The 27812-nt window shown below is 40.8% G+C and overlaps 1 protein-coding gene across 1 annotated transcript; it reads left to right on the top strand.

The window, feature by feature from the left end:
* The first annotated feature begins 358 nt into the window (after positions 1-358).
* Positions 359-27812, top strand: LOC139708432 (uncharacterized). The gene is made up of 2 exons (XM_071620383.1): positions 359-1392; positions 27259-27812. Exons 1-2 carry the CDS (start codon positions 760-762, stop codon positions 27760-27762), a joined length of 1137 nt encoding a protein of 378 aa, XP_071476484.1. The 5' UTR covers positions 359-759; the 3' UTR covers positions 27763-27812.

The following is a 27812-nucleotide window of genomic DNA, read 5'->3' as shown; positions in this document are numbered from 1 at the left end:
CTATTCCGGTATTAAAATTATTCTCCAAAGACTTAGGGTTTGGGTCGCGTTATTGTTTTAGGATTAATTTGATTTGAGGATTAGGATTAAGGTTAGGGTTGTGTCTGTGTTTGTATTTGTTGTGTTTGCGGATCTCTCAGTGATTTTAACAATGATAATCATACCGCTGGAGATGGACATTGGATAATGGAATTAATAGCATGGCTTGGTTGTATTTTCGATGTCAAAGCAAATAGTGGCGGTAAAGCATAGTGTAGTCTTTAACATGCTCATTGAGGTATTGGAAAAAATAATGCACCCTCGTTTTGCAGGATGGTAGATGAAGAGCTTTTAACTTTCCAGAGTTGTTGTGCTCCAATGCGTTTGCCCTTTAAAGCTGTGCAATCATATTCCGGCTGCCTGCCTCCCCACGCAAAACGAGCCTGCTGGAATCAGCTAATAATGACCTCTAATCAAACCAGCAGCAGAAAAGGGAAAACGGTGAACGACCGACTCGAACTTGGTACGGAAATTCTGAGTTCCTCTTCAGTCTACACCAGGCTGTATGATCAACGCTGTACTAACAGCTAGAGTGTCTCTTTTCTATACTGCCTGTAGGATCTAGTAGTTTCGTATCACCATCATTACATTCAACGCTTCCTTGAGTATACGTGCGTACAGGACGTACATTACGTGCTACATGGATGCACATACATCGTATCAGCTGGACGATTGATACCGGTTTGATGGCGTTATTCTTCTGGCTATTATGAGGAGGTGATGATGGAGGGCGAGTTAATTGACGAGGATGACGATTTGACAGAAGATGCGGATATTTGTCGTCCGCGCGCGCCGCCAAAACCGGTAGCCAGGGGAAACGACACACGGGTGGGTCGTCACAGCTGTGTGTGTCCTCCAACCGGCCGCTCCACACCCACATACAGCATGTGTGGCGCTCGCCTCCGCTGGATAAACACCGCACAGCTGCTGGGATTTATACGCTCCCTTGACTTCACGAACGCATTGCTGCACGCCGCCAGAGCTCGAGAGAATACAACAAAAGCGAATGCGGGAGAAACGGATAGTTGGCAGCAGTGTAACCACAGGAATCGTACGGAGCAGACGGCGAATCATATCTCCTTCCTATCAGTCGTCGACTTCCCTGTTAGCGTACACAGCTCTCCGCCTTTGCGGGCATCAGGTTGTGAGACCGTCTTGCGCGACACGTTGCACGACACCGCCTCCGAGGGACCCCGCTTCACCAGCTATCTCAAGATGCCCGTCCCCGAGTCCTTCCGCTCCGTGTGGAGTACTGAACACATTCCCTCACTTCACATCTCTGCCAGGCCCGAGAAACTGAAGAAGCTGCTAAACGAGAAGGAAATAAGGCGAGATGACAACCACAACATCGAGGTAGGTCACTGGCTGGAGAGATATAGATGCATGCTCAGTGGAGCAGTATTTTCTACCTCCCATGGTTCGTCAACCACCCGCAGCTCGCAGCGCAACTGCAGCTGCAGTCAATGCAGATACCCTATAATACTCTCGGTTCGATACTGTGTAGTCTGCTAGTGAGTGGTATTGTCGACTGCTATAACATGTACAGGCAGGAGGCCCTGTTTATTCTTTACAAGATCCCAATAATAACTATGATGATGTGCAATGTTGAGTATTCGACATTGATTAAACTGTTACGTGTAAGTAGTGTATTTGTTTTTTACTCGTGCAAGAACGTGAACACTGACAGCTTGCATAGTCAATGGTATACAATGCGGTTTGAGATGAACTGGAGGCTGGAGCTCTATGGAGCACGCACCGACTAAAATCGTCACCAGCTAAAGAATGATTGCATCACTCTGGAATGTGCGTGACAACCATTGTTGCTCATGATATCAAGCTTAATTGATTTTTTTTCAGAAAAACGCAGGCTATTCAGGCTAATCCATATCGGTAGATTATGCATCATTTAAATGACAGCCAGCTGCCGTTGAGTACACTGCCAAAGTTGCCTGTCCGCGTTCAATCATTTTGCTGGCGTGTGTTTGTTTTAGGTCGTGCGACCAATGACTGAAGCCTACGACGGATTTGAAAAATCTATAGTTTCATTACTGAAAATGAATTCTTTCGATTCAAGCATGGAGCTACATAGGTCATGGTTCAACCATGAACCTACAAGAAAGTAGCTCCATGGTTCAAGTGTAATTTGCAGACGCATAGACTATACGGAGGCAATATTTCTATACTCTATACTGTATAAATTCATTACGCAGTTTTGACCCCTTTTCCCGTCTGAGAACCTGAAGCAAGTAGATGCGTGTTGTTTAGGCTAAAAATAATACTTGAATGATATTGTTTCTTTGTTCGTGCGTCATTCTACTCATTCCATTATCGATCTGCTTTCCATCGGACTAATGGCATTATTGTCTGGTAGTCCCTACATAACAGTGGGATCAACTACGTAAAAGCACTCCTACCAGTCTTCTTCTTCTTCTCCTCCTCCTTCTCCTCCTTCTTCTACCACGAATGTATGATTGATTATTAGTTTGTAGTAGCTCCATGCTTCCACTGTTATGCTACACCTACTGTTGTTGCTACTGTTAGTACTACTACTACTTCTACTACTACTACTACTACTACTGCTACTACTACACTGCTACTACTACTAGTACTACTACTGCTACTACTACTACTACCACCACCACTACTACTACTACTACAACTACTATTACTTCTACAAATGCTTATACTACTGTATTACTTATATTACTGCTTCTATACTACAATGACTACTGTTTCTACAGTAGTTGTACATAGAAACAAGCTTAATACAAGTTCTTAAAGCTAGAGTACTGAATCCTTGGTACTACTGTCCCGTTTACTAGTACTTTTTCCCTCCTCTTCTCTCCGATTGTTACTATTGATAATAGAGTTTAAAAAAAAAGAAGAGCGCATCTCCAGTTGCCACGACAACGGATTGCATCAGTATCCCCCAGGAGATGTCTTCATTCAGTTCTTTTTCTTGTCCTTTTCCCTGTGATGAATGGGAACATTGTGTTAGACGTTGAAGCATTTTTTTTTTTTTTTCGATAAACGACGACCACTCGTACTAGCCATTCAGGGAGGAGGCAGAGGTCGCCCCAATCTCCCCGATCCATCCCTCGCCAAACCACACAACATGCTAATTACAGGAATTCCCCTGATCTTCACACGATCGGAAGTCAATGTGGAATATTGTGGCTTGTGAAATCGCAGATTCATGGTTTAATTCGTAGAGGCTATTATGTCCAGAAATCTCTCGTTGGCATTGTGATAGAGTTGGAAAAAACAAGGTAAAGGTACAGGGAATCATGCAAATTCTTGCCAATTTTTCACATTTCACGAGAGAAAAAAATTTACCCTCTCGTCCGTCGGTATTTGCTATTAAACTCGTATCGTTTGAGGTTTGTGGTTTGTAGCGCTTCAGCAAAACAAGAGTGTGTTCTTGTTTTCACCCGCCAAAATAGTGGTTTCCCTGGTTCCCCCAAGCCGCATCCACGAGTGTTGATAGAACCCTTCCTGTCAAAGTGAGGGATTTTTGGCGGGACTTCAATGACAATAACAACAAACAAGAAACGTTATATCGTGTCTATTCAACGCACATTGATTCGAAGGTGACCGTCTGTAAAGACTTTAAGAGCAATCACAACTCAGACAACCACTGCACACAAACGATCAAGCTAGTAAAAGAAATTGTGACTTTAAAGCCACTGACTATTGACAGTGTATAGCCCTAAACTTCGAGGCGAGGGGCTCAGAGAGAATGAGGCACATCGATGTCCTAGTTTAGTTATCATGTACATTATGTGCACTCCCTCCTATTTACAGCACTGGTGGGTGCACTGTTTAACTGTAACATTTACGGAAACTTCATGACGTCATGAAGCCAACGGGACCCATGCGTGATAGAGCACGATACAGCACTATCTACAATCAGTGTTAACTTCTCTTTCTCAGGAAGGAGGAATTAACCCCTGCTAAATGATGTGCGTGAAAAACTACACGTCTACGATTGTTATCATTGCTTTAGATTTTTCCACGTGCAGTCCATGAAATCTTGGACCTTTCGAAATTATCGTGAAAGAGGAAGTTAATTTATTTCGAAAAAATATTTAAAGACTTTGATCCTTACCAATCCTGCTTTGTGATCTCAAGCACTTTAGACGTGAACGTTCCAAGCCTGCCTTCATCCGCATAGACTGTGTTTTGATTACTAATGATACGGCGGGCATGAAGCGGTCTGGGATGTCTGTTTGATTAGCTCGTCCAATTATTATTTGCCGAATACTTTGACTGGAATTGGCTTCCGTATTTCTAATACAGTCAAGAGCATTGGCAGCATATCTCGCCCAGGGTTCGTCTTGGCGCGTGTGTCAGATTATACACCATTATCTCAGTTGACGGTTCTAAGGTTGTCCCATAATAAACACGCTTATCGTTAAAAACCGATATTTCCAGTGGATCTTTTTTTTTTGGGGGGGGGGGGGGAGGTGGGGGGGGGGAGTATATTGCCCCCAGTCGTTGATATCATGCATGCCTGTAAGCAAATCATAACTCGGCGCTATGACAGCTGCAGACAGTGACTGGTGAGCACGTGGAATAATAAAGAGCGGGCCTTTTTGGGCGACGTGGGAGGTAAGCACTCTCGGGCAATTTTCAGCCCGTTGGGTGCCACGAATGATTTGATTCTGATGAAGGACATGCGCCTATAATGGGGGTTTTCGGCATTGATATGCGCATGCTATGATTCCGCAACACGTATTTTTATATCGCAGTGTCACTAGCGACTGCAATAGTCTGGTTTGTGTCTTTTTCACAGCCACATATCTGTTTATATCACATGAAAATGTTGTACATATTGCCAATTTCATAGACAGTGATAAAGGGGGGGGGGGGGCTGGAGGATACTGTAGGCCTATATGTCAATCGCATGACATGCTTGTTTTTCTACCACATTCTTATCACATAAACCTAAAGATGTGTTTGATGATTTTCAGATGAACCCACAGACATAAGAACTGTGATAACGATATCATTATCAATTTCAGTTTCAATTTATCTAATTTTATTCTTCCACAGAACAAAACATAATAGACACAAAAAACTCCACATAATATGATCTTGAGTAAATACGAGTTGACCGTACCATGAAAATTAGAGGTAGTTATGAATCATATGCATATATACATATTATAGTTACATATCAACTTTATTACATATTTCATTATCTATACTCTGAGGAAAGAAAAAAAATGAGGAGTCCACTAAAAAGTACAGCTTGTAGGCCTACATTGTGAACAACACATCATAAGTGGATGAAAAGTATTTTTTTACACCATGAAGTTCGGCTAGGCGTATTTTAACTTACTATCCCAAGAAAAAAACTCGACGTGACATATCTAGTGTGACAGAAAGGCGGAACATATCAAAAGACAGCTATCCAAGGTTAATATCACGTATGTCACAGACGAGTTGCACGATGTACAAAATCAACTGTCGCTAGTCGGTGGATATATTTAAAAAGACAGGTTCCTTCTTTCATACACCTCCCTTCATAAGTATTTGTGAGAGACATGCTGGCTTCGGCTGTACGTGTTTACGATGTTTCTTCAATGAAATCCAAACAAAATTGAAGACTGAGTGAGAAAGCATGCGCGGTGCTTGGGTTTGATGCGTTGTTATTTAATGTTCCCCGCGTTATAAACAGGAACGTGTAAATCGATGTAAACGTTGATTTAATGGATTGTAAATTGTAAGATAGGCAGTCTGCCAGCAAGGAGGTAAAAAGGTAAAAAAATGGGGGGAGCTGAATGTGAAACTAGCTAACGAGAAAACCCAGTGGACTGTAATGTCAACCACGCGTAGGGTATTAGAAGGGTGAGCCCAAGGAGGTATATAACAGGAACGTGTGATGCTCCTTGGTGAGCAGTACTCCTAACTTCCGTACGTGACTCGAGGCTTCTCCTGTTTCTTGAGTTGTTTATATGCCGTACGCTGCCTGACCGATGCATGACGGATGTAAACAGTTTTGAAACGCATACATGTGTGTAAACATGGAGCTACAGCCCCATCTTGGTATAAACATAACCGTCATTCTAATCTTGTCTGAATAAATTATCGAACTCATGCAACATATTCATCAGTTGTTTGTGGGATGGTTGTCGCGTCTCGCCAAAAAAAAAAAGAAGAAAAAAAAAAGAAGAAAAAGATGCAGATTTGAAGGCCACTGGACTCTTTTAAAAATTTCTGATTCAGAGCAAGTGAGTCTGCTTTGACAAACAAGTCGGTGCATCACCGAAAGAATGTCCTTCTGAAATAGTACCGATTCTGAGAAATTACAAATTACGCATCATACAAGAAGTACTATTGTGCTCCGTAAAGACTGTCAGCTGTACCAACATGATATGATTACAAACATGTTGGTGTGAACAGGGAGGTACTAGCAGGCGAGCCTAGTACCTCATTTGTGTGATGAAGGAAGTGACTTCCCTTTATTTGAAGGTAATAATGCTTTGTGGCTATGATAAAGCTAGATGTCTTTATACAGTAAACATTAGAAATTCCAGACAAATACGTGATGAGATAAGTATTATATATAATGATGGTACATGCATGTATTCACGTTTCGCGTCGCTGGCACGTTGATTCATTTAACATTCATAATTGCTGCGAGCAAAGTTCAGATGATATGAAAATAAGCATGGGTTTCGATATTTGGCACGTAACATATAGCCACCGTTCCACACCATTTTCTGCAGAGAAGCTGTGAGGTGACCCCATAACAACTTTAGATATGTAATATGATGACGTTTAGATTCATGTGAGATTGATAACAATCTGCGTGATTGATAGTGAAATCTAATGGGATTTTTCTCGAATTTTTCTTTTATCTTGAGAGGAGGAAAATCTAGAAGGCCGCTTGAAACCGAGATATGATGCTTGTCGCCATGGATACTAATTGACTTATGTTATTCGTAGTGGCAAAGTGTTTACTTTGGCTGTACGCCGGGGTTCACTGCGGGGCACAGCATGGAGGATTGTACATGACAGTATACGAGTACACAGAATAGAGATTATGTGATGTAACACCACCCATTACTGCTACTATATCGTATTTTCTATCTCATTATTATCATTATTGATATGACTGCTGTGACCTTTTCTGCTACTATACTCTACTACTGCCAAAACTACTTTCATTACCATTACAACAACAGCAACCTTAAACTTAAAACGTGTATTGTACTATTGCTGCTATTGCGTCTTCCATCTTTAATTATGCCATCAGCAATAAAACTGAAAATATCTACATACAATAGAAGACGGCAATTTTCCTGCTCTGTATACTGCTTTTACTCTTAGATACACAATTGTCATTACTCTCATGCTACTACTACAGCAAGTAAACACTATCACAACAAAAACGAGTACCGCTAATTCCAATACTAAATACTAATATGCTACTACTTCAAGCATTGTAAAGTACTACCACCATTTTTCCCTTTTAGCTTCTTGAATATGTACTTTAAATACCATGTTTCTCTTAACTTCACCTTGAAATGAAATACATGAAATTAAGATGTACATAAATATAGTTATGTATCCTAGTATTGCTGTATTTCTGTGGTGCTTTATGAACTGCGAACGACCGAACAAGAAGCCAGCTGGTCCCGCAATAATTCTCGTACATGCCTTTTGACCATTCAAAATGAATGCCATCATAGCCTGGTCCGAGTCGCACTAATTGATTACCAACGCCATATAGTCTCTCTTATTCCACTATAGCATTGGCTTCCCGAGTAATTACGTTTAGTCGAATTAGTTTTCAATTAAACATCTGCGACAGCGCGTGATCAAATTGCTTCTCTTCCTCTTCTGCCCCCCCCCCCCCCTCTCTCCTTCTCTCGCTCTCTTCCACGTTCTATGATTTGTCCACGACAAAAAAATACATGCAGAGCTAAAACGGGACGAGACTGGAAGAGCTGCTGATCGTTGTGTTGAGGAATATATTGATATCAAAAAAGAACGATCAATTTACTACAAATTATTTTCATCTCCTCGTTCCCCCCCCCCCCCCCCCGTCTTACCTTAGTGTTGCTCGTTGATAACACGATGTGTTGAACCTTTTAAAGTATTAGAAACTCTTACAATAAAGGAATATTTCGATTAGTCCCAGGTAATTTCGAGCTGTCAACTTGAACTCTGCAGAAAGCGAGAGGTGCCCCGCCATGTCGATTTATCAGTGACGTTTTTCCCCCGTATAGCGTAAATTTGATGATTTCGATATATGTAGGCCTATAGGCCTATACTCTGCATCTATAGTACAAGTACGCTATATTTACTTTTCTCGTGGTCCTCCATGACATGTATATAGCGTGTTTGCTTATCCACGCACCTGTCATACAGTGTATAGGCCTCTGCCCAACTCGGTGTAGTGTTGCTAACGAACGTTAGTATAGTTGTGAACAGATAATAACGTGTAACTATTAAAGCCGTAACTCCCTGCACTAGATGTAAGGCGTAGATAAATTAAATGACCAAGAATACACTGCAAAAAGTCCGGTGTTAAATAGTGAACACCGAGCTGGTGTTAAATTTTCGGTGCTCATTTATGGTGTTAAATTAACACCTCCGGGTGTCATTTCCAAATTTTAAACTGTTTTTTGAAGAGTTTCTTAGTAACTGCACTTCTTGTTCATTTTTAACTTAAACAAGACGATCAAGAATTTTACATTAAAATACTAGATTTTTGAAAAAAATGTGAAAATAAATTTACACCAAAGTAACACCAGCTGGTGTGGTCTCTTATTGAAGCTGGACGGGTGTTAAACCATTGATATTAACACCAACAAACATCAAATCAACACCATGTGGTGTCATTTTTTAATTAACACCAGTACAGTGTCAAAATAACACCAGGTACAGTGTCAAATTAACACCACGAAGTGTCAAGTGAACACTTTTCAACACCATCACAGTGCATTTTTAACACCTGTGGGTGTGGTCCTTTATTGAAGTTTGATCGGTGTTAGATTTAACACCCGTGGTGTTAAATCTAACACCGATGTTTTTACAGTGTATATTCTGAGCGTTATTAACGAGCAGATTACCCTCTCCTCCCCCCAAAAAAAAGAAGAAGAAGAAGAAGACAAAGAAACAAAATTCAACAACAACCAAACAACAGAAACAGAAACATACACAAAACCCGAGCAAGAGAACAACTCCAAAACGCAGACACCTTCGTTTAGTACGTCACTGTCAGTGCAGGGGATGCGCACTTCCCTTTTTTATTTTGTTTAAAAACGACATCAACAACAAAACAAAATAAAACAGGACATAGACAACTGCATGCATGTACCCCAAAAATTTTGGCGAGGAAATCAAATCATATGATATACGGAAAGGAATTTATATGTTGCCAAATTCCCATTGACCCCAAACAGAAATCCCAAACACGGGTGTAACGAGATGAAAGAACGAATCTTTATACCAAAGGCCAAGGATTTCTGTTTGTGCGGGGGCTTCTCCCTTCGGCGTTCATTCACTGAAAATGAGGAAACTTAACAATAAATCTTCGACTGATTACCTCTTAACAGGTGCAGTATTGTGGATATGGCACGAACGGCAGGCCCGGCGTTTTGTTTGGGGCTTTTTCCGAGTGGCGACAGTGCGATATTGCCCAATCATTTTCAAAAGCAATTATTTCTGTCGAAAGGCAGTAGCTGCTGCTGGGTTCGGAAGCCATTTCCTCGATGGATTGTAGAAAAGAAGAACTTTAAAGGGAAGCTGCTCTCCATACTATTCATAATGTCTTTGATTGGAATGACGTGACATCGTCAACTCAACCATCTTTGACATGAGGGTGTATATGATTCTGAATGGTTTGATCACTGTGTAAAAAAAGCTTCTTCTGTAAAGAATATCAGGGAGCAAAACTTTCCCTGATCTACTAGGACCGAGTGAATTAATTTCTTTCGTCACATTTACATCGTTTAATAAACGCAATGGTAGTGAAAGTGAGGATAACATGATAGAGATGGTAACTGCAATAATGATAATGATACTAATGAAGATGAGGATGTTGACGAGGGTGCTGTTCGTTATTCCGAAGGGTCGTTAATCCGAAACACACAAATTCCCTATACCTAGAGGTTCGTTAATCCGAAAATGAAAAAGGGTTCGTTAATCCGAACATTTGTGGCGTTATTCCGAAGGTTCGTTATTCCGAAGATTCGTTAATCCGAAAATGAAATTCGGAACAATGAACCTTCGGAATAACGAATCTTCGGAATAAAGAGCCTTTGGAATAACGAACCTTCAGAATAACGAGCTGTAACCCTTGACGATAAGGATTATCATCATCATCATCGTCGTCGTCGTCATCATTATCATCATTATCATCATAAAATCATAGAATAACAATCATGACTCGTCCCATAGGATTTAATAGTCCTATTCCCCATATCGCTACCAAAATCTTATTTTTAAAGAGCTTTGAATTATTTCTGAACTTTAAATTCGACTCCCTGTCGGGTCGACACATGGGGAACATACGTCGTAAATTGATTCGTGTTTCTTTGCCTGATGTCACGCACTTCCTCCTTGGGGATGTGTGCCGAGCTGTTGAATATTTGACAGACACCCGGACGGAGCGATATGAAATTTATGTTATGAATACAGTAGAATTTAGCCAATAGTGTTCGCTAGTTTCGATGACTTTTGGAATGAAGGATTTACACCACATTATGTTCAATTGTTCTCTTTCACGACCCGCTTCGCTTCATGGGTTGTGGCTCTTGGCGAACGCATACAAAAACGTGGAAGACAAACAGGAGATAATACATTTCACGTTCATATGCAAGTCTATTTCCTGATATCAATTATTATTATACCACATAATACGTCCAGTCCCTTAATGCTTTGTGTAAGTCTGAGCAGCCTCTGGTTGCAAAATGATGATCTAGTGGTGTGCTTTAATTAACAATTCGTGGGCACGTGAGTATTCGGCATGTTATGTTTTGAAATTTATGGATGATTCAAAAATTCAATCATGATGTATTTTATGCAAAGATATAATGGATGAGAATTTGATGATGTGATCAACTAAAGATCTACCCAAAGTTCAATTCAAGATTTTTTTTTTTTTTGTCAATCAGATACTTCGACTTTTCGATAGTTTCCAAGCGTCTTCATCATCATGACCATCGTTGTAATCTTTTTTTTTAATCGTTTTTTTCTTCCTTTCATATACATTTCCGTTATATTTCTTGTTTGTATTCTTTCGCTTTTTGAACCAACTGAGTCATGTCCTTTGCAGTGTGCTCCTTTTCTTTTCTTCATTTAATTTCCCCAGATTCATCTGTCCTAAAATCGCGTTGAAACCCAACAGCAGTCACTCCGACTCGGTGTTATCCACGCCTCGTCATTATCTCCTGATTAACGGTCGAATCTCTTCACACTTGCTAATAATTCCCAGCCCTTTACCGTTTACGGTTCATTCGCAGCAGCATAGCGTTCTGTTAGATAAATGTCGCATCAATAATACTGACAACATCTATGTTTATCTTCGCTCTTCTTTTCCTTCAGACGCCCCTAGATACGTAGGGTAGGTGGTATGATATTTTGGAGATAAGAAAAGTATGTGTAGAAAGGCAAGATGGTATATTTTCCCTGTCCATTTCTGAATTCATGTAAACAATATGAAGAATCTAGTTTGAACTTTATGTACAACAAAATAGGATTTTATATGTCAAGAAAAAAACCCCACATTATTCCCATTTCCCACTATTGTGAGTGGATTTTCATGATTGCATTGTAATTGTTGGTGTTTTAGAGAAAATCATGCTACGGCAATAACATTCATTTCAGTCCTCGCTGCTGATGTGAATTCTTCGATGCTACCGAGCTAGCAATGCTGTGCCGAATCGACAAAAAAAAGACATTCCTCAGGTCATGTGATATGCAAGAAGCCTCGAGAGAGAAGCATTGATACTCTCTGATCTGATGATTGTGATGACGTCACGCCTTGTAGTTTTTGTAGTTTGTGCAATCTTTCTTTATGACGTAGGGCCTACAATAACTAAGATAATAAATCAATATGATATTTTGGTTCAGAATGGCTGTGACGGACAAAACTGTAGCGTGTTGTGTGTGTGTGTGGGGGGGGGGGGGGGAGGGGATGGGGTGCTTGTTGCACCGATCTCGGGAAATCTGATAATACATTGATGAAGTGTACGTGTGGCAGAGTAGATATTGCTGTCTGAAATATCACCCCCTTTGTGTCATTTCGATGTGCTAAATTATCTCGTATTGGAGTCGAGAGGAAGCCACGTTGTTCTCGATCTTTCACTCGCATACAGCTGAAACATTTTGTTTGTGCTTTTGTTTAGCCGTACAGCTTGGTCATCTGATCGCTAAAGAATCTTTCCCCTTTACAAAGTATGAGGTATATTTCATATGGCTTCCTTAGCGGCATAGGACAAGCATTGTACGTTTTCCACCACGGACCATCAGCATTTCTTGCTTATAAATTCCGTCAGGAATGTGTGTGTAGAAAAGTCATGGGTCTTTGCTATAGATAGCTGTAACCTATGCTCTGGCGTGCATGCTGATGTTTCGAAGGGCATAATAACGAGGATGATTGCAGAAATTACAACCAATGAGCTATAATAAATGTGATACACGTGTGTGCAGCTGTACACCTCATAAGGCAAACGTTGAGGTAGAAGGCGAGAACGACTGGCGCGACTTCGATTACTTGCCTCTGTAGCAGAGCATACAGGGCGGTGAGTTGGCTCAGTCGGTAGCGCGTCTGCCTCACGATCACGCGGCCCGGGTTCGAACCCGAGTCTGGACTGAGCAATGTTGTGTGTAAACATACCGTCCCCTCTAGCAAGAGGCAAAACACTCTGTCCCTCGGATAGGACATAAAATGGAGGTCCCGTGTATGAGAGAGTCACAACTCATGCACGTAAAAGATCCCGCTTCATTCATTCATCGCAAAGAGCAGGGTGTCTAACCCGGTGAAGTGGTCCCACCCCACATCCAACTGGACCCCATGGAAGACCAGCTTAGTGTAGCTGAATATGGGCTATCCAGCCATCTTCACAGATGGAAAATGAACAACAACAACCATCGTTTCGTAAAGGGGAGGGGGGGGGGGTGGGCTCACCTTCTTTTCATTTCGCTGTCATACAGGGAAAACTTACGCATGACTTACGACTTCGTCATTGTCGCCATGACTTGGGGTGTGGATCTGATTCCTACTCCAAGAGTCGACTGAAGCAAGGTCTTCAGGACAAAGATAAAGATAAACTAACATAGGTATCTCAGATTGTATAAAGCAGACCAGGGCACGCATTACAATACAGTCTGGCTCCTTGACAAACCTTAGCTTTTTCATAGAAAGACAACGTTTTACATCCGAATGCTGCCACATTATCACGTATAGATTCCACTAATGCGCTTTTAAGGATTAAATACAGAACGATCTAGCGCTTTCCTATCTAATTCTCTCGAACTGCGCCTTCTGCCTTGGCGACTTTGAAGGATTGTTGTCGCATTGACAAATACATTCCAGCTACTAAAAAAAAAAAAAATAGCACACACACCCTTGTGTTTCAATGCATGAAGAGCACATATCGTGACTGCTCTGAACACGAATGTAACATACCAGAACGAGTCCATATTTTACGAGTCTATTTCCTTGTCAACAAACGCATTATCGTTGTTGAAGCAGAGAATGAGAGCTGTAATGCCGTTGGCTCTGTGTGGTAATGAGCTTTCGTGCTTGGTTCGAGAGGCAAGCGTCTGTTTCGTTCAATTCAATCACTCATGGGTCTGATTGACGGCAAACCTCTGTATTTGATCTACTTATTACACTGATATATATATGTATATCGGTCTACAGAAAACCAGTTGGTGGTGGAGATATTTCTACACCTTTCTGCCAAGTGCCAAGACTAAGCAAGGAACTGAGAGTTCAATCGTCGAATCAGATATGGTCGCACCCAACACGTTATCATGCTAGAAAACTAGTCTGCTTGTTTTTCGTAAACAATGACATATGATTCGCATGACGGATAAGTAATGTTATATCATGATGGTCCATTTTAACACATTGTTATTTGTTATCCATGAAAATTATGCAACATTCATTCTTAGCGTAGATTCAAGAATGATAACAAGTAAAATCAATTTAAAAAGATATGTGTTCTCTTATAAGTGATGATGACATGGTCGGCGTGAAATATTCGAGTTTTGAATGCAACGCCAAAAATTATAACAACAACAACAACAACTATGGTGTATATCTGATCAGACCGAGCGGACGTGTGGTAAAGCGTCGCTAAATAGTCGCTTGGTTGTCGCTTTTTTTGTGAACTTTTCATCGGAAACAGACTTTCAGACAAGTAAACTTACAATGGTAATCATTTAAGTATAGTCGTAGCTCTCGTTCCACATATCACGCGCGTAATTATTTCCGTTTTCCTTGAAATATCATAACTGAATCAAATTTATCTGACGTGAATGCCAAAGCATAGCAATTGCAATATTTGTCGATAAGGTTCGCTTTCTGACAGATCAGTATACAGACTGAGATGTATCTATATGGAGATGGTGCGTCAGTTTGAGTGCTATTGAATATTTCGATCAAAGTTCGATTCCATAATTCATATTCCCCATTGTACGTAGCAAGGAGCGCCGCATTCTTTTAGATAAAAGATCCACAGACTCCAATTGAATTTATATAAAAAGGGGAGGAAGAAAAAAAAGTTAAGGTAAATGCCGTGATTCATATGGGAACAAAACAACATGAAGCGACATCTGACAATAGAGTAGTATAGTGGTAACGTCGTGCAAACTTGTCTATTTGCAGTTCGCTCGAATAGAAAACCCCTCGAAAGTAGACGACCCCCTAACATTTACACCGTGAGTGTCGATATCAAAATGCTTTCGCCTTTTATTTGCCTTCCCTCCCTTGTAGCCTTCGTGCAATTCGGTCTCCATGGTGATCGGCTTCTCAAACGGTGTCATTCCGTTCGCCGACAATTTGTCAAACTTAACTTTGGACGGCCACGACTATGCCACTGCAGTTTGAGAGTATTGCTAAATCAGCCTGTAGCTGGACCTTGCCATGAAACCTACATAAGGATAGTGTGGCACATATATTGTGCTCTGTATGTTTGCTGATGGAAAAAACTATCCAAGAATGAACATGTATGTTTTTGGGTGTGTATTTCTTTGACTGTTCTTTTAAGTGTTTGTGTGGGCAATTCAAACAGAGGCTTTCATTTCCTATTTTTCTTTTAAGGGTAGCCATGCATGCCTATTGAGTACTATCAGATATGGGAGGCCGCTTCAGAGACCCTGTACATTCTATGACACGTAATTATTCATTCGTGTCCCCAGATTATTCTTCACCCCGGAGTCTTATTTAGTTGGACTGCTAATTATCAGGATGCCTAGGCTTGAGAAGCAAGAATGATGACAATATCAGATGTTAATTTCTTGTTGTTGTTTTTTTTTTTTTGTTGGGCATAGTTACATTTAAAGCGATGTATAAGAATCAGGATCGAACAGAATATAGTTAGATATTATGCGGAACGAAACTAAGTTATTTCAGATAGTCGGAATAACACACGATCTTCCCGCTCTATAACATGTAACAAGATGGAGAGAAAATCAACAGACAATGAGATGGATTTGAAGGAAACTTTCAATAAGGTTACCAGCCATGTCTGTCATTCTGTTTGGCAGGATAATGTTGTCATGGTGATACCTTTCAACATGGCTTCAGAACAAACATTTAGGCCTTATACAGACAGAAACGCAAGGTCGACATAAAGTGATAAGACAATGTAATTTCATAGTTTTACTTATGGACTGAATATTAGTTACATGATAATGCCATCGCCCTACTGGTATCTGACTGCGACGTCCTTCTTTCTACCCCACAGCAAGGCTGTAAAGACCCTCGGCAGCATCCTCTTTATGAACCTCTTTAAACCGCTTTTGCAAGGAATCAGTCTTCGAAGTTCGTTCTTCTTCAGTTCGAATCTTTGTTTAAAAGGGAGGAAGGCAGGAAAGGACAGGAAGAAAAAAAAAGTTGGTACGAATGTATAGAGAGAAAGTAAACAACCACATTCATGCTCAACATTCTTCCCTAAGTGGAACTCAAACCACGAGAGCCGTGTGGCTGGCAATGTACGTATTATTGTCGTGAGAATCCCCGACGCCTTTATGCTATGGACTGGAAACCATGCGATCATGGGTGATTAGACGGCTTTGTGGATGGGGTCGTCGAGGCGAGGTGAAATCATGGAGCTACACATCGCTCCATGGTTAAATGTTTGGTATGTAAATTCAATGTGGTCGCGGTCTAATCGTTATGAATAGAAGGAGAGGTAAGGTGGCCTTTTGGGCTTCACTTTTTTTTTTTCAAAGCTACGAATAAAGTGAACATACAATCTAGACCCGTAACGTCATAATAACTGAGTTAGACTTTAGGCTCAGACCTGAATCAATATCGTTTGCAAATGGCAGCTGTATAGATCTATTCTAGTATTTGCTTCTTTGTTTTAGATTTGCAATCTCAATTATAGGCGTAAATAGAAACAACATTTGTTGCTTAGTCATGCTTCTGATAATTTTGCAGACTACTACAAGCAGGTTCCGAAGATTTTGGTAGATGTTTTAAAACTCTGTTATGTTATCCATAGGCGTGGCTTATTACAGCCGTGACTCCCTGTTCCTTATGCTGTGTGCAAACTTCTACTGGTTCGTATAAAGTTCTATGTAGGTCAGGCCTCCCCAGTTGTTTCGGGCAAATAATCCGTTCGTAGAGTTTTAATACAATGCATACCATCACGTGATTAAGAATGGACAGACAGCGCACAAATCGCCACCTATTCACCTTCACACGACTTGACCGATCGGTGTCTACGCCTCGGTCACCCGCTCTTGTCTGCCGAATTGGGTCACAAACCCAACTTTGGTAGGGCGTTACCTTCCTTGTCCTTTGACCCCTATCCTACCCTAACTTCCTGGTGGAAACCTGCATCTCAGGAGACGTCATTTCATGGATATCATTGCTCAGACCATGGACATTTTTTCAGTAGGTCCATGCACAGACGCAGAAGAAGCATTTGTGGAGTTTGGGAAAGTAGCGGAAAGTATATTGCAAATAAAGTTCCTGTTATCTATGTAGCTTGTCCTATTCAGTTCTTTGATGCTGTGTCGGCATGAAAGTAGACTTCACAGCATTTTTGTAGGCGAAGTTTGTGCCAAGAAATCGCCTGCATGGTAACAGGACCGTTGTGCTCATGCTCTTGAATCTATACCCTCAAGAAGTTAGGTAAAAAAAAAAAAACTCTCTCGTGGCATGACATGCCTACTTTCTGACTAATGCAATACAAGTGCTAACCATATTTCATTCTCATGTCACCACTGGCACCCCGCTAATTCCTCCTCTACTGCTTCCATTAATACAACTGTATTTTTACGATATTCCATGGAAAATACTGGTAATTATCATGATCTTCATAGTTACGGAGAACCAGAACCCAGACACCCCAGATGATCAAAGTTCGTCTGAAAAGGAACTCAATGCAGAGGCTATTTGCACTTCAGGTTACACTGATTGGTTTTATGTCATTTTTAATCATCTGTTCGAGTGGTATGGTTTGTTATCCCGAAGTTCCGTTATTCCGAATATGCGTTCGGCCTATTCTGAAGGTTCGTTAATCCGAAAATGAAATAAGGTTCATTATTCCGAAGGCTAGTTACTCCGAAAGTGGAATAAGGTTCGCTCATTCCGATGATGCGTTAATCCGAAAATGAAATAAGGTTCGTTTATTCCGAAGGTTCGTTAATCCAACAACTAAATAAGGATCGCAATTCCGAAGGTTCGTTACTACGTATCTCCTTTTAGTTCTCAGATTATCCAACCTTATTTCATTTTCGAATTTTACGAACCTTCCGAATAAAAAACCTTATGTTATCATTAACAAACCTTTGGAAGGACGCCACTAATGTTCGTATTAACGAACCCTATTTCATTTTTGGATTAATGAACATCATAGATATAGGGATTGTGTTTGTTTCAGAACAACAACCTTCGGAGTGACGAACCTTATTTCATTTTTGGATTAACGAACCTTCGGAATAACAAACATCACTCGTTTGAGTATTATAGCCTAGAGAGCTCATGTGAATGAAGGGAAAGGAAAAGAAAGGGGAAGAGAAGAGTTTACAATATTTTGATCTTCCGACCGTCTAAAGAAAGTGGATGTTTTTTACCGTTTTTTAATTTGATTCACCTGACATAGCAAGTAATCAGTAGCGCGTCTCCTCGGTCAAGAGAGAAATGGGCCATATCCGATGAAAACACTGAACTTACAACCGCCCAGCTAAATATATCCCGCGTAGCCCCCCGCGGGAAATCGGTCTGATCTTTCACCAGCCTCCCTCGTCAAAAACATACCGTTTCCGACTCTTTCTACCTTGGCTGAATCACGGTCACAAACGACTCGGTGAGCTCAATCGTCTGTGCATGGGATGCGAGAATCACCGAGTGCCATCCCGATGATAGTCGTAATCGTACACGTCAGCTCCACGATGTTATGATTGCTTTGCCTCATACGATCTCTTATCTCGACTGATGCCTTTTGAAAAATTAATGATCTATCAAGGCCATGTGTCTTTCCACCTGGTCTCAGCTTTATGTTTGTTTCTTCGTTTGTGTATCTTTGCCTCTGTCTCTCTCTCTATCATTCTTTCTTCTTATGATGTTAACTTAACTTAAAGGGTGTGTACAGTTCTGGTCGAGGTGAGGATTAAGCTTTTACCGTTTTGCGAGATATTCAGAAACCACTCCATGAGATGTCAAAGAGCATGCAATTCTAAGGGGGATCAAAAGTTTATTTGATGAAAATCGGTTTTGAAATGGCTGAGATATCAAAAAACAATGTGAAACAAAGAGATCCTAATATAAGGCGTGGCCTGTAATCTTTTATAATTATCACTTTTTTTGGATACCTCAGCCATTTGAAAACCAATTTTCATCAAATAAACGTTGAATCCTTCTTAGAATTACATGCTTTTTCATATTTCAAAAGAGGTTTCTCAGTATGAACCACCTAAACCAGTACAACTGTACAGTCCCTTTAATAATAATTCACACAGTCATTCTCTTTCATTTAGTTTTCACTTCGATCTGGCATTATTTAGAATCAAAAGATAACACTAAATATACCGACTATGTTATTTCCATCTCTATAATACGCTCTCTTCCCCGTCCACTTGCATGTCGCTAACTTCTAATAGGTTCGTCGTGTCTTGATCGCTCAAGATTTTGATAGGACATGACAGGCCTATATGCACGCTGGAGACCGGCTATGGGCCATGACTGTCCGACGTCGACGTATAGTAGTAGCCAGACTCACGCGGCTAAATAGACATGGCGTGTCCTTGAGAGTTAATTCGATTTCCACATCGTCTACGCTGTCATTTTCTTCACTGCTTCTCGTCTCCACCACCTGGAAAGGATTGTATATGTATAGCCATGACCGTTTACTGACTCCATATTTTTCCCCCTGTGTGATGATGAGGATGATGCAGACCATTCACACGAGGAGCATCATACATCTTATTGGTTAAAGGAGGCAGCCAGATCCTGATGATTCTAGTTTTGGACTTTTGCACTTGAACAACTATCGATATTGGTTATACAGTTGTACTGGGGGACAGAGTTTCAGAATCCGTGTTGACTGGGATAAGAATGTTTTCAAAATTCATAGCAAATCACAGTGAGCGAGGGTGATGATTTCGCATCTTCACATGCATGATTAAGTTCTTAGGAAGCAGAACAAAAGATCAAAACATCCATACCTGTGTGAATTCTTCACATGTGAACTTGTTCAAAAAGTGGAATTGTCATGTGACTCTTATGTCATCATCTCCTATGCCATCATCCTAATATGTTTTGGCTGTTTCAGAGTATTGGTTTATCTGCTCAAGGACAACAATAACTTTTACAAAATTGATTTTTGTGCTACATGATGTGAAATCATATAAATCGTCTCGAACGTCCCTTTAACTTCTTGTTAGCTGTGTAAAGAAACAACCACTAAAAGTTATCAGTGGAGAACTCCATTCTCAAATTAAGTCAGTATGGATGACGCCTATCAAGCTTGCTGTATTGACTTGGTGTATAGGGGTGATTACCGATTGCCGTGATCACTTTTATGACATGAGTAGACAGAATTTGATATAGCAAGGGTATATCAACTATATGTCATATAAACCTCTAAAATGTATGAGAACTTCAATAAGTGCACACAGTGTCGCTGCGGGGTAACGATTATCCCCGACATTTTCAAATATTGTAAGAGGATATGTTTCAGGGATTACGGGGCTTTGAAGTGGAGGTATCAAACAAAATGTCCTGATCTGTACTGAAGATTCCCATGTGTACATAAAGGAAATAACAGTTGTTCTATAGCCACACATGTAAATGGAATGACTGATCAAAGATTATCATCACGTTAAACATTTTTTTTTTTGGGGGGGGGGGGGCAGCATGATATGTCAATGCTGATGTACGAAATAATTTTCGTTAAAATATACATTATCTTTGATGAAATAGATGAACGAAATCACTAATGAAATCAACAGAGTATTCAGTAATCAAGGCAACATTGAAAGCTTTTCCTCTAGGCTTCATACCCAGTCGTCTCTATCGATGCATTCTTTGCAAATAATGTAAAGGGATGGACATTAATTTGTGGTCAAATTAATCCAAACCACAGAAGCTTTATGGACAGCATCATGAGCATGTACACTGAGATCAGGTCATATTTGACTAACGCCTTGCTGCGTGCAGACCATCTGTTGAGGAGGTCAAGTTAGGGTGTAATGAAGGCGAGAGTGGCTTCAAATGCCTTCGCCCATGAGGCTGAAATACATTTAAAGTGCAATATCCTGTTCGGAGGACTTTAAGGATTTGATGGATGTTAATACGTTTCCCCCGTGGGCGAGGCTATTTTACCCCGCGGATGGCGAGTTGAGATTGAGCGAGAACGGATGCAGGCAAAACTCTTATTAGGGGTTTACGAGAGAGTCCAGAACAGAGTGAATATTGATACACGGCACTGAGTATGACCTGAACTCATTTGCACTGAACTGAACTGAACTGAACTGAACTCAGTGATTATGATTGGATACTCAGCAACAACGAACAACTTTGCTTGTGTGTGCGTATGTTTGTGTCTGTCTGTCTGTCTGTTTCTTGTTAATTGGGTAAGTACATTTGTACAATGATGATGAGAGCCGGCAAGAATGATCAGAATGGTAAAGGGATAGAGTGGGGTGGGAATATTACATCGGTATCATAGTTTCTGTTGTTAGGAGACCCCGGCAGTCAAGATGAGTTATTCGCGTATATTGTTCTTTCATTTTGTTTCGATCTCATGTCGTCAGTGTTGGCATTACCTTATAGTGCCCTTTTTGTCCGTGAAAAAAAGAAGAAGAAAACAAACCAAACATCATCATCAACAACACTACTATATTATTGATAGTACATACCTGGAACAAGGAGTCATCGGAGAACTTTTGCGGGGTCTCTTGGGCTTCCACGACAATCTATTTACCCCCTGCCTGTGGAAACAATCCGAAAGTGAACATAGGAATACGATACGACTTTTAGTGCGTCACTCCTGGAAAATTTGATTCGACGCCAAAAGTTCTTTTTGAAAAGTTTGTCAAGGAGATTTTCCCCAAACCTCTGCAGCAACTGACCAGAATGCAATGCGCACTTTCCGACGGCAGTGGCGTGACCCCGTGACTTTTGAGTGAAGGGGCTTCCCCGAATGATGTCATTACACACCGGTGCACGACATATGCACCAGGAAACCTCAAGAGAGTCAGGGAGGTCCCACCTCCCTGAGAGAATTGAGAGCTCCACCTTCATTTCACCGTATCTGCAGTGTATCATTGTTATGACAGAAGAGAGATCAGTAGCAGTATGCAACTGACAGGTACAAGTCGGCTATCTAATTTCATGCTTGATTAGCTAACCCCATTTAGGCGATGATTATTTACTCTGCATTTTGTAGACCTTCGATCATTCACTGATGTGACAGCTATATAGATGAAAAATGATGATTATTATGAAGTTGATCGTGTGATTATTTCATTCACACTCTAATTTCCACACAAACAATGAAAACGCGTATTTAGATTTGCGCTAGCAGTTGGCGCTTACCTCGCCAAATGATGTTCTTCTGTAAACCCAACCAGCCCCTCCCCCTCTCCCCCATTGCTCACTCTCCAACAGCTCGATAACGTCAGGCAACTAACTGTAGCTCTGCCATTGATTTGATTTTCCAGCGTTCTTCTGCTGCAGTACGATTTCAAATACAATTTCCCTTCTCATTGGAACTAGTTACACCTATATATAGCGGCCTGCATTATGATACCGGCTTACTCCGGGTCGTTGAACGAACGCGTATTCTGAAGAAACCCGAATTTAGTGTACGATTGAATGAGGGTCGAGTGCATGCAGATCGTCGGTGATTAGATTTCAATTCGTGTTATTATCATCCCCGCGCTAGCCCATCATACTTGATTTTCTCATTTTCTCAAAGTGCTCTCAACTCCAACATTAAATTCGGAGGTTCCATATATAGTGAGTATGGAGGATGAGGGGGCTGTCGTCTGTGCATTTATATCTTTGTGTGTTTGAAGTATGTTAAACAGAGAGATGATGTTCCATAGTTTGCTGTAGAGGCTGTAAGAAAAAAAAGAAAGAAAATGAGGTAATCTTGACCATCTTGTGGCTTATGTGTGTTCACGTCCGCCGATAAAATAAACCCCGTCTCAAGTCTGAATACAGCTACTTTGTCATGCGAAAGAGCTAGATTTACACGTCAGATCCTTTCAAAACTCTCCAGCGGGCTGATTGACTACATTGATTAGGGCCGCTACAGAGGAGTTTCGTCAGCTTGCCTCAGGGAACCATGTCGCTTGGCCAGAGCAGAAACGTCTTATTTCCTTTAAAATGGAGTGCTTGCCCCAAACTGGCCAAACTCCCTGTGTTGCGAGAGTTGGAACAGGCAGGGAGGTGAGCAGAACCTCCATGAAACAGGGAGGTAGGCCCTTGCACTCTTGCAGACTTCTGATGTGTGCCCTGCTTGATAACAACTCTGCAGAAACAGAGGACGGAAATTGCGATCATGATCTCGCCATACTCTAATATCGGGTTTTCGGGATCCTGATACTTCTAGAAAGACGATCAAAAATGAGCGCACGTTATAGTTCTTGTTATAGAAAATGGTCCGCAATCATTTTCAGTTGATATTTATTATTTGCTTCATCTAAACGTGATTTTTTAATTATAATATACAGACTCTGTTTTTTCTTTGCGACAAAAAAGTTTTATTAAGTGAGGATACATGATTTGAGGAATAGTTTCACTGAGGGACGTAAAACAAACAAACAAATAAACAAACAAACAAACAAGCAAAAAAGTCACAAACTGAAAAGAGATCAGGGCAAGTAACATAAGACCCGAAGAAGCGATGGTTGGCGTCTACACAAGCCATAATACCAGGGAGGTGAACTTGCTTATTAATACCTTCACTACCGACAGTATACACTACATGCGCTCCCCTACATATGCCACAACATTATATACGTATCGTGTATTTTCCCCTTCGGTTCATTACAGTGTAGGCCCTATGTGATGTGACTATTATAATAAATGTCTCGTGGTTCGACGATCAGGGCTGATGCTAATGAGGTTTGATTACTTTACCGAAGTACTTGTACCTGGAAAGCCCTAGGCTGTAGCCATTGCAGTTCATCGCTCGAGTAGAGCAAGGGGCAGCACACTTAGTGTTTGTTGGGATGCCCTATTTGCAGCTATCTCATAAAAGCAAGGAGCTTCAAGCTCCTTGATAAAAGCCATGCCCAGGTATTCTACATCATTTCAGTGAAGCTAGTGTTTTACCAAGGAGGATACCAACTACCTCCTTGGTTTTACTCCCTCTCTCTCTTCCTCGTATGTCTAACACTTACTAAGATCTACATAGGCTAGGTTGTATATCTGGCAATGGAAGTTTATAAGTCAAGTTGAGATGTCTGCAATATTGTGAAAGATAAAATCCCTCACAGTTTTGTCGGTAGAAGAGTTACAAATAAATGTGATTGATGGGGACAAATAATATAGTGTGGCAGTTTTATCCACTAGGGTCCTATAAACTTCACTCTATCGATAAATAATGGGTGATGTAAGTTATTTCGAAGGTTTGTGAAGCCGGAGATGAAAAAAAATGCCTAATAACAAACCTTTGGATTTTTACGAACCATTATACCTTATTGATTTTACTATTTCGTTTTTGGATGAAGGAACCCCAGGAATAAATAATAAGCTTATTTCATTCTAGCATTAACGAACCTACGAATTATAGTACTGTACCTTACTTCACTTTCGGATTACTCGTAACGAACCTTCGAATTAAAGAACCTTCCTTCATTTTTCGGAATATCGAATCTCCGGAATAACGAGCTGTAACCACATAATGTTAGGAGAGGAGGTTGGTAATCATACTCCATGCAAAAGGATGATTAAGACAAGAACGATCGAACCAGTGCAGGAAAAATGTTTGAAATGAAGGCAGATGCAGTTCAGGGAAAGTCTGCAGAAGTCCTCGTCAATTTTGCTCCTCGACTGACATGTGAGCTTCAAACTCTGGCCTTGTCTTCCTGCTCACTGACCCAAAGACTGCTTTGACACATTCCGTTCAAAGGCTATTATCACGCAGAGTACTTGGCCGTTGGCATTGCAGAAGTTTGGTTTGTCGAAATTTGACCTTCTCGAAAAGAACAGAACGAAAAAAAAAAACTGTCAGCAGTTATTTCAAGCGCAAAGAAGTCATTCTCTCGTCACTCCGATAGACACAGACAGTGTGCATAATTATTGATATTGTGGAGCTACATTTCACAAAAAAATTCCGCAGATTCTTTCGTCAATTCGTCATTGAGCGTTTTTTTCCCCTGACCCCATTCCCTCCAGTTGCCTCTGCGCTCTTTTCAAAAGTGTCACGGAATGTACACGGTGGAAACCCACAATCGAAACCTTGTCCGGAGTTGACATAACACACGCCCACGATCTCACACGTCCTTCTATTCTGTTGTGTGTATGTATTTCAATCTTTTTTCGTCTGGCTGCTGTCTCTTTAGTTCTCGTCGGTTTGTCCGAGTTATTCATAGAAATTAAATGAAATAACGATGTTTATGCCCAGGTTTGATGGTCGCTCCGCAATCGAGCATCAGAAAAGAAGAAAGGAAAAAAATATGCATGTTAGTGACTTATGCATGTTAGTGACTAAATGAGTGAATAGAATTATACATAGAAGAATAACCAAGATAAATAAGTTTCAAGTTTCAAGTTTCAAGTTTATTTATTCATTTGTCTTTCTTCCAGCAATAAGCAATATAACAATAACATAACTATAACATTGACACTTTCTTTCAGGAGTATATAGGAACAACAACAACTAACACTAAAATTTTTGCAAATACATAAATATATAATTACATGTGTATATGAAATGATAAGAAAGGGTAACAATATTTTGAGAAAGGCAAACGAGGAGACCTTAGTGAAGCATAGCTTGTAAGAAGAAAGAAAGAAAGAACGAACGAAAGAAAGAAAGAAAGAAAGAAAGAAAGAAAGAAAGAAAGAAAGAAAGAAAGAAGTATATGTATATAATTATATAACTATGTGTAGTATATTATGTTTGTAGGCGTGATGTTGTGTTCTCTTCATTTTCATGAAGACAATTAATTCTAGGTTAAACGTGCATAGAAAGCCATTGATTAAAATAATGCACCAAGGCCGCATATTCACGATACCTAGTTGGTTAGCAGTGAAAGCAAGATTATGATGCATACGTCGAAATGATAGTAGAAATAAATTTGCGTGACTATCGATTAGACTGTCGGGATATTTTTGCCCACGTCCTCTGTTTACCCGGCACAGTCAAGTCATCCAACACACACAGTCATTTCTAGCCTCACTCTTTCCCCTTCACTCGCTCTACCTTACTTGACATTAATAATTACCAAGCTGTGCGCGAATCATCGTTTTATACAAGTCTACGTACCTAGCTTCTGGCTCAAAGTCCGTGTCGGGTGCAGGTCCGAGAGTCGTGGCGTGTTAACCTACTCGCAAATCTGTCAATTTGTATTAATGACACTCACGCGCTGTACATAATTTCACATTCTGAGACTAGGCATGGTTAACTGACTGTCTTTATTTGGTAACGATTCCGATTTGCTCCTTTATTTCCTCCTAGCCACACTCACCCACGCCTTTTAGTCAGTACCTACATTTCTTTTTGCTCCCTTGTTATGATACTATTTGCCTTTCTTCCCTAATTCTTGAGGCCACTCTTTCTACTTGTACAAGCCCCTCAAGGCTGAAGTTGACTAGAAGTGCGATCGGCAGTGTTGACTATTTAGGATTGGTGATAAATAAAGTGGTTTCTAACAAATGAAATGTGTGAAGACTGGGTGTGATGTAGGCTGCCTTTCGTGAGTCAGTGGATGGAAATGGAACTTGGAACTTTTCATTTGTATCCAAACCGGAAATAGATCCTCGTAAGGTCCTCGTATGTTTGGTGATACTTTACACCCAATGTGAACTGTTCCTTTTCGTACAATTTACATCCAGTTTGACATTGTTGCATTTTTTTTCCCAATACGTTTTCTTTATACAACCATACCCCATAATCTGTATTGATTCGCATTTATAACATATCGTCAAATTTTGTTATACATCATAATGAAAACAGAATGCAGAAATAAACTGAACTGAACTGAACATATGTCTTAAGCTGAAGAGAACGCTATGTTTCGACATGATTCCGGCAAATTGCTTAGTGTTGCACTAATTGTCTCCTCAAATGAACAAAACTTTGTTTTTTCATCTTTTAGTTTGGACATTTGAAATTATTTTTACATTTCATCAAACGAGTCAGGATTTTGTGTGTATGTGTGTGTGCTTATCCCAATGTATTTTCTTTATCCTTGTCTTTCTTGATGATGTGGCAGTGTAAGTGATTGATTTCTATATACCGGTAGTCATAGTTATACGAGACAGGCGTTGTGTTACGTTTGTAACTGCAATCAATATGTTGCCATTTGGTCACCAGAATCGTATCATTTGTTTCTTTGCAGGAGGTGAGTGAGTCGGAGGTACCCCTCAGCCGAATCTACGCCACAGAGAGGAACGGCAATGGTGTCCACCTGGAGAATGAACAGCTCCCTCAACGGTCCCTGCCTACTAACATCGAATATTCGGAGTCCGTGTCTCTCGTACGCGTGCCCGCGCACCAGGAGTACCGCTACGGCGTTCACTGCGAAATCGACAACTCTCGCCGCTACAGGGACGAAGTCAGACTCGTACCGGGTCAGACCAACCCCGGCCGATACTACTCCACGATGACCCAGTGTTTCATCAACAGCAAGTACCGCCGCTACCGGGAAACGGTTTTCATCCGACTCAACGCCCCCAGCCCCAAGCAGTACTCCACATCGGTCTTCGTCTTCCCCCGGTCGGTCCGAGAGACACACGTCAGCGGCGTGGAGCACACCGCCGAAGAGACGATAAAGTGGTACAAGGTCGGCGTCAACATGGAGGCCAGAGACTATGTGTCCGTCAAATTTGTGCAGATTGAATGAATCTGGACACTAACTTGTGGACTTGAACGATGTGATAGACACGCCATTAT

This window comes from Diadema antillarum, unplaced genomic scaffold, assembly GCF_040938485.1.
Source record: "Diadema antillarum isolate AM-2024a unplaced genomic scaffold, OU_Dant_1.0 seq00001334_RagTag, whole genome shotgun sequence".
NCBI classification, from domain to species: Eukaryota; Metazoa; Echinodermata; class Echinoidea; order Diadematoida; family Diadematidae; genus Diadema; species Diadema antillarum.
Note: the sequence above shows the minus strand (reverse complement) of the source record. Positions and strands in the feature narration are given on the sequence as shown.